Source organism: Mus pahari, chromosome 6 (genome assembly GCF_900095145.1).
Source record: "Mus pahari chromosome 6, PAHARI_EIJ_v1.1, whole genome shotgun sequence".
NCBI lineage: Eukaryota > Metazoa > Chordata > Mammalia > Rodentia > Muridae > Mus > Mus pahari.
This window is the reverse complement of record NC_034595.1, coordinates 91,683,691-91,692,019: the sequence shown is the minus strand read 5'-3', so window position 1 is coordinate 91,692,019 and position 8,329 is coordinate 91,683,691. Positions and strand designations below refer to the sequence as shown.

At 51.9% G+C, this 8,329-nt stretch overlaps 1 protein-coding gene across 1 annotated transcript in view; it reads left to right on the top strand.

Moving 5' to 3' along the window:
- The first annotated feature begins 541 nt into the window (after window positions 1-541).
- Padi6 (peptidyl arginine deiminase 6) overlaps window positions 542-8,329 on the top strand; it is a 15,758-nt gene continuing 7,970 nt past the window's right edge. The window contains exons 1-7 of the mRNA XM_021201222.1: window positions 542-633; window positions 1,179-1,356; window positions 2,047-2,119; window positions 3,685-3,752; window positions 4,645-4,756; window positions 6,254-6,379; window positions 7,822-7,997. Coding sequence (XP_021056881.1) covers window positions 542-633; window positions 1,179-1,356; window positions 2,047-2,119; window positions 3,685-3,752; window positions 4,645-4,756; window positions 6,254-6,379; window positions 7,822-7,997 — 825 coding nt within the window. The remainder of the gene's footprint in view (window positions 634-1,178; window positions 1,357-2,046; window positions 2,120-3,684; window positions 3,753-4,644; window positions 4,757-6,253; window positions 6,380-7,821; window positions 7,998-8,329) is intronic.

Here is an 8,329-nt window from a genome sequence, read left to right as displayed (position 1 = left end):
TTAATACAGTTCTTTATGCCGTGGTGACCCCCAACCATAAGCTTATTTCGTTGCTACCTCATAACTGTGATTTTGCTACTGGTATGAATCGTAAGTGTCTGATATGCAAGGAGATGTCTGATGTGTGACATCATCACCACCACCCCCAGCCTTAAGGCCAAAACAGATTGAGAGTTATTGTCCTAGAACCAAGACTCCCCCGCAATCTTGAGGTGTAGCACCTGGACCAGTGGAAGGGCAGAGCCCCAAGCCCGTTAGAGGCCCCAATTTCCTAGGGCTGCAGGGTCTACGGGCAGCAGCTGCTAAAACTTTGACGCTGAGTGAAAGGATCTCTCCCTCCCCCTCCCCCCTTGTCCCCTCCCCCTCCTCCTCCCAGAGCTACCATGGAGAACAGCAGGCTCACCTGTGAACCCTTAACAAGGGGGCGGACTGGGGTGGTCCTTACCCCTACTAAAGAGGAAGGCCAGGAAGCCCCAGTGTTCTAGGCAAGTACTCTGGTGGGTAGGAGCTGCGGACGGTGGTTAGCTCCGTAAGTCCAGCCATGTCTTTTCAGAGTACACTCAGCCTGTCTCTGAACAACCCCACCCATGCCCTCTGCATGGTAGGCATGGAAATCGCCTTGGACATCAGCGGGTAAGGCTTAGCGGGTTGTCGGTAGGGGTAATGATAAGGGAGGGTCTGGGGAGAGTCCCTGTGTCCCAGAGTCTGAGGTTAGCACTCTCAGCTGAACTGACCAGCCCCCAGGAGATTTGGTTTGGTCTCTGAGAACCCTTCCATCCCAGTGCGGCAGGCTGCCTTACAGCTTTCTCTACCTCTCGCAAGATCCCTGTTAGCTTTGAAGGTGTCCTTGAGTAGGAGAGGGTCGTGTCTTGTGATTCTAGTGGCATCTGCTCACTCCATGCATGGAAGCTGAGGCTTGTATGTAAAACGAAGATTTGATCCTTACAAGGAGGCCTTGGGGGAGCAGAAGGTTAGGGCTGGAGATCATTAGAAGAGGAGTGGAGGTCCCGGGGGTCCAGGTGGTGAGGCTGCAGACGTTAGGGCCCCCCAAGCTTCACTGACCACTCTGATCAATCCCTGTAAGATGGGTGCAGACTCCAGATCGGGGGGCTGTGCTGGAACCCTGCCGCCTCGTCGGCTGGAAAGTCTCCTAACCTATCTGGTCTCCTCCAAACCAGGTGTGCACCGGACAAGTGCAAGTCCTTCACCATCCGTGGGTCCCCCAGGATCTTGATCCACATCTCCAGCTCCGTCATCACTGGCAAAGAGGATGCTATGGTCTGGAGACCAATGAACCAACCCACAGAAGCATTGGTGAGGATGGTGTCGCCCAGCCCCACTGTGGATGAGGACAAGGTGAGCCATGGAGGGGAGGGGGGGGTAACCATTACCTACCCAGGTGATCTCAATGTGGAAGTTGGCAGGCCTAGCTGAAGGCCATTGGTAACAGGCCTGCCTACCCAGGGCAGACCCAGCTGTAGCTCTCTGTGGGCAGGGAGAGAGAGAAGCAATTAAGGGATGGTGAGTGGGCGGAACCTGCCCATCTATGTGTGGTGGAAGGCGGTTTCCTTCAGCGAGTGGCTCGCTTGGGAAGCACCGTACCTTGAGTAGGGCCTGAACCGATGTTGTACACTGAGCTGAGCAGTGCATACCTATTAAGCCCAATTAACCAGGAAGGAGGATCAGCAGTTGGAGGTCTTACCTGAGCTACAGAGCCAGCTCCAAGCCAGGGCAAACAACTTGAGTGAGACACTGGTTTTGTTGGGTTTTGAGACAGGGTTTCTCTGTGTAGCCCTGGCTATCCTGGAACTCGCTTTGTAGACCAGGCTGGCCTCGAACTCGGAAGTCCGCCTGCCTCTACCTCCAGAGTGCTGGGATTAAAGGCGTGCGCCACCACGCCCGGTGGCAAGACACACTCTTAAAAGTCCTAAGTGGTTATGGCCCCTGGGCCAGCTCATAGTGGGTCACTGGAAGATTAGGTGCTGGAACACAAAGCCAGGGGTCATATGCTTACACCAAGTCTATGGCTCTGGACTGTCTCCACAGGTGCTGGTCTCCTACTACTGTCCTGACAAAGAAGTCCCCACGGCCACAGCTGTGCTGTTCCTCACCGGCATCGGTGAGTCTCCCCTCTAGGAGCTGAGGCCCACCCTGTGCTCCTCCGGGGAGCAGGGCAGGTCTTGTGAAGCAAGGAAGAGGCTCCTTGTGTAGAAAATGCTTCCTATTGGCCCCTCGATATCCACGCACCTGTTGCCTTGACGTTCACTCGCTTAGAAACGGCCAGAACTTGAGTCACCTGCTGCCCCCACTTCCTCATTCTCATTGCTGATGGGTCTGGTCCTGTTACTACGTCATCTCATAGATCTGTGGGGGGGGGGTGGGGGGGGGGGGGGGGGGGGGTGTGGCCAGGGGAAGGACATCAGGTGCCCTGGGACTTAAAGGCACAGGTAGTTAAGAGACACATGCTGGGCTGGTGAGATGGCTCAGTGGGTAAGAGCACCCGACTGCTCTTCCGAAGGTCCGGAGTTCAAATCCCAGCAACCACATGGTGGCTCATAACCATCCATAGCAAGATCTGACGCCCTCTTCTGGAGTGTCTGAAGACAGCTACAGTGTACTTATATATAATAAATAAATAAATCTTTTAAAAAAAAAAAGAGAGACACATGCTGCGGCATGCCAGGAAGGGAACTCGGATCCTCTGGGAGAGAGCAGTAAGAGCCAACAGCTGAGCTCCCTCCAGCCCCTTCTCAAAGCTGCTTTGTAAGAATCGGGTCCAGGACAGCCAGGGCTACACAGAGAAACCCTGTCTCAAAAAAACAAAACAAAACAAAAATCGGGTGGCCATTGTGGATGGCTCCCTCCCTGACTTGTTCATGAGAATCCGCCTGCCTCTGAAGACGCTGCCTCTCACCCGGCGTGTCCAACCTGTGGCCCAGCACAGCTATAGGCTACAGCCCAATATAAAATTGTACACTTAAAACATTTATGGGGGGGGGGGGCTGGAGAAGATGGCTCAGTGGGTAAGAGCACTAGATGCTTTCTGGTGGTCTTGAGTTCAACTCCCAGCAACCACATGGTGGCTCACAACCTTCTGCAATGAGATCCGATGCCCCTTCCTGTGTGCCTGAAGATAGTGACAGTATACTTCTATAGATAAAAATCTTAAAAATATATATTTTTGCTAGACTGTGGGGCACACCTTTAATCAAAGCACTCTGGAGGCAAGGCAGATTGTTAGGTTTTAGGATAGCCTAGTCTACAAAGTGGATTCCAGGACCCCAGAACTACACAGGGGAACCCTGTTAGAATTTGAGATTATTTTACTGTGACTTACTGAGTCGATTGCATGGTCTCCATGCACAGATGTTGTAGGTACAGATTCACTTATTAAAAAATTCTTAATGCATGTGAGTACACTGTAGCTGTCTTCAGACACACCAGAAGAGGGCATCGGATCCCATTACAGATGGTTGTGAGCCACCATGTGGTTACTAGGAATTGAACTCGGGACCTCTAGAAGAGCAGTCAGTGCTCTTAACCACTGAGCCATCTCTCCAGTCCAATGTTTGACATTAAGATACCTCAGTTATGCTTTCTACCAACCGTGTCAGGCAAGGGTCGCCAGAGCTTCTGGGGCCCCATTAGCAGTCCAGGTGGCTGAGACCTTCCCTCCCCTTGCAGAGGTCTCCCTGGAGGCAGACATCTATCGAGATGGACAACTGGACATGCCAAGTGATAAGCAAGCTAAGGTGAGGCTGCCTGGTCAAGGGAGAAGGGGCAAGACCCAGGGGAGCCATCCCTGAGCCCCAGCCCATGTTTATCTGACTTTCGGGGTGTCTAAGTCTCCCCACTATACCACAAATCCGGGTCAATGAAGTAAACTTCTGATCTGAGAAACAGCCGGGTTGTATGCACCTATCAAGGTGTGGGTGTGAGCCTAGCAAGGCATGGTACATAGATCTGACTGCATGCTAGCAAGGTGTACTGTAGTGCGTGCGTGCATGTGTTCTTAGCCTGGTGTGTACGGTATGTATGTGTTCCGTTTAACCCCAGCATCCCAGAAATAAAAGCTGGAAGACAGGAGTTTTGAAGACCATTCTCGAAGACATACATGCTTTCTACCAACCATGTCAGGCAAGGGTCGCCAGAGCTCCTGGGGCCCCATTAGCAGTCCAGCCCCCTTGGGCTATACAGTAGATCCGGTCTCACAACAAAACGGAGGCAGAATGTGGTGGCAGCTGCCTGTCATCTCTCCCTGTTCCTGGATGTCTGATGCAGGATGGCGAATTTAGTGTCATCCCTGGCTTTTACATAGCCAGACTGTCTCAAAACCAACCCAAAATAGCCAGGTGTCCGAGGCATGGGCTTGGTTAAGTAGTCGGTTATAGCCATCAGCTGCCATCTCTGGACCTCTGGTGGGACATGGCTCTTGCAGAGTGCTGCTGTCCCTGCATTCCAGAAACAAAAGCAGCAACTGTTACCTTTATTTGGCTTTTCATCCATCTGGTAGCCTTCTGTTCCCACAGGTCATCTTTCTCGATCTGTGTCCCCTGGGTCCCCAGGGTCTATAATGACGAAGCTGAATAGGAGAGGCAGAGGGTTGGCTTGGCTTTCCTACTTCGATGTCCCTGTCACTTGCAGAAAAGATGGATGTGGGGTCTGAACGGCTGGGGAGCCATCCTGCTTGTGAATTGTAGCCCTAGTGCCGTGGGCCAGCCTGATGAACAGTCCCTCATTCAGGAGGGCCCCAGAGGTATGTGCCCTTGATGTGTTCCCCACTTCCTCTCAAACTCCGGCCACCCCTTGGCACACACGCAGGTCACAGCTGATTTCCTTGGGGATGACAGTGGCTTTTTATTATAGGTTTTGTGGGGCGGGAGTTGCTCCCTAGAAGAGCATTTGCTTACAATGCACGAAGGCCTTGGCTGGCGTTGCTGGCGTATCTAAGGGTTTTATGCCTTGAAGCTGTGTGGTGAAAGCCCGTACAGCTTCATACAGAGATGTGTGTGTAGCTTCTAAGAGTGCTGTACATATGGGGGCTGGAGAGATGGCTCAGTTGTTAAGAGCACTGACTGCTCTTCCAGAGGTCCCGAGTTCAATTCCCAGAAACCACATGGTGGCTGTAAAGAGATCTGATGCCCTCTTCTGATGTCTGTAAAAATCTACAGTGCATGTATATATTTTTTCTTTTCTTTTTTTTTTAAGTGTGCTGTCCATAGCCAGGCCATTGGTATCACACGTCTTTAAGTCTCAGCACTTGGGAGGCGGAGGCAGGGAGATTTCTCAGTTCAAGGCCAGCCTGGTCTTAGAAAGCAAATTTCAGGACAGCCAGGGCTACACAGAAACCCTGTCTTGAGAACTGTGCCCCCAACCACCCCCCCAAAAAAACCTCCACAATTATTCATTACATATTTGTGTGTACATGTGTTTGTGAGCACACATATACTGTAGCTAGAATAGCAGAACTCCTGAAACTGAAATTTGGTTGGTTGTAAGCTACATGAAACAGATGCTGGGAGCCAAACCCAGAGCCTTTGGAAGAACAGCAATTGCGCTTCACCACTGAACCAACTTTCTGCTCTTAACACGTATATTTGAGACAGTGGTCTCCCATAGCCCAGGCTGGCCTTGAACTTCTGTATCTACCTCCTGAATTACAAAAGTGTTTCACCACACCCGGTTTACAGAGTGCTAGGAATTGTACCCCCAAGGGCTCAGCTGGTACTAGGCTTGCATGGCATGGAAAGCCACATCCTCTGCTCCCCTGCAAAGTCTTAATGTCAGATAATTGCCAGGCGGTGGTGGCGCACGCCTTTAATCCCAGCACTTGGGAGGCAGAGGCAGGTGGATTTCTGAGTTCGACACCAGCCTGGTCTAGAGTGCGAGTTCCAGGACAGCCAGGGCTACACGTAGAAACCCTGTCTCTAAAAACCAAAAAAAAAAAAAAAAAAAAAATTAATGTCAGATAATAAGTCGTCATTTCCTGGCTGAGTCGCCTGCTACCTGGGAGGGAGAGATGGGGCGTTTGACCTCGCAAGGTGGTAAGAACTCCTGATTCCATAGATGGAGTGGGGGACCTTGCTTTGATGAGCAGACTGGGGACCCTGGAGTGTCCCAGGGGCAGAGGATAAGCCTTAAAGATTATAGCTCATACCTGCCATACCAGCCTGGGCAACCATGACTCCATACCATTTCCATCCCTATCCTATCCTGGTGGCTGGCCTGAGTCTGTGTCCCTCCATTTGCCCAGAAATACAGCACCTGTCTCAGATGACTCTAACTGTGGAGGGCCCCACCAGCATCCTACAGAAATACCAGTTGCTCCTACATACCTCCGAGGAAGAGGCGAAGAAGACGAGAGTCTACTGGTCTCGGAGTAAGTCCCAGCCCTATTCTACCTTGGCATGCCGGCCAGGTGGTGGGCCCAGTACTACCTCTAACAGGGTGCCCAGGAGAAGCTACAGTCGCAGATCACAAGCTCTGTGGCCAGATCTGTGTGTTGCAAGGGCTTATCTGGCTTCCACCTTGACCTGAGAGTAAGTTTATTATACATGGCTATGGGTTATCCAGTCCATCTGAACGATGCCTAGCCGCGTAGCTGGGAAAGGAGAAACACATTTGAGCTCATGGGACACCGTATAGAGATGACACCCCCATGTTAACACCTCCAAGGAGGATCCCTCAAAATCCTCCATTTGTGTGTGGGTGTCTCGCCTACAGGCTTGTCTGGGCACTATGTGTGCCTACAGAGGCCCAGAAGAAGGGGCTGGAATTCCTGGTTAGATGGTTGTGAGCACACAATCTATGTAAGTGCTGAAACTTTAACCTGGGTCCTCTGGAAGGGGTGTGGTCAGTGTTAACCACTGAAACCATCCTGTCTAGCCTGGAACCACCTTCTTAGCCAAGACCTCACTTTAGTGAAACTTTTCAGAAGATTAAAACTCAAAATGGTGCTGGGCAGTGGTGGTGCACGCCTTTAATCCCCAACAGCACTTGGGAGGCAGAGACAGGTGGATTTCAGAGTTCGAGGCCAAGCCTGGTCTACAGAGTGAGTTCCAGGACAGCCAGGGCGACACAGAGAAACCCTGTCTCAAAAAAACAAATTTAAATAGACTCGAAGTGTCGCTCAGACTCAACACTTGAGTGTGGACTCTTGAGTCCCGACTCCACCATGTCCATCCTAAGCCTTTAAACCATGTTGGTGCTGATGCCGGGGTGGTCACTTGGGAAAGCACTTGACATGTAACATGAATTCCTAGAGTTCAGATCCCAGCAGACGCTGAAGTCTAGGTGAGGGGTGACATGCATCTAGAACCCCAGAGCTGGGGAGGGCGATGTCGGCAACCTTGACGATTATTCATCGGCCACTCGAGTCGAATAGGCAAGTTCCTGGGCCAGTGAAAGAGATCTTGCCCCAAAACAAGGTGGTGGCCTGAAGATGCCACCTTCCGGCCTCCACTTGCCTGTGTTGTGCACACATGCAAACGTGTATAGTGTGCTGGTGTATTGAGTGGCTCTTAACAGCTGACAGTCCCTGAGCCCTCAGCTCCGATCTCCGCTCCCATGTCAAGATGGATCACGAATCATAAGACTGCTGTGCTAGCCTGTTGATAGGGACGGCGATAGTAACCATGAAGCTTCACGGCTGGTCACCCTCTGTAGGGAATAGTCGAGGGCATGGGGAGGTGAGTTAAGAGTAGTAGAGGCAGAGAAAGAGTAGGAGAGAGTAGAAGCCAGTCATGACCATGTGGAAAAGGGGAGGAGCAAGGGGGCAAGAGTAAGAGCGAGAGTAGTCAGCCTCCTTCTTCTCTCTCCCAGAAGGCTCCTCTGCCTATGAACTGGTGGTGGGCCCTAACAAGCCTGTCTATACCCTGCCTACCTTTGAGAACCGTGGGAAAGAGATCTTCTACATAGAAGCCACGGAATTCCCATCTCCCAGCTTCTCGGGCCTGATCTCCTTCTCCGTCTCCCTAATAGAAAAGGCTCACGACCAGGTATGCCGCTGGGTCACCCGGAGTCCCTGGGCTTGGTGGAGCGAGAGCCACAGTGCTTAGGCAGGACATTGAGGCTCTGGGTACAGCTGGGGGTGTTACAGAAAGCAGGCTCAGATGAACAGCGGGGGGTGCAAAGGGAAAGGTGACCAACAGAGCCTGGTCATGATGAAAAAATCCCATCATCCGGGCTGGTGAGATGGCTCAGTGGGTAAGAGCACCCGACTGCTCTTCCAAAGTTCTGGAGTTCAAATCCCAGCAACCACATGGTGGCTCATAACCATCCGTAACAAGATCTGACGCCCTCTTCTGGAGTGTCTGAAGATAGCTACAGT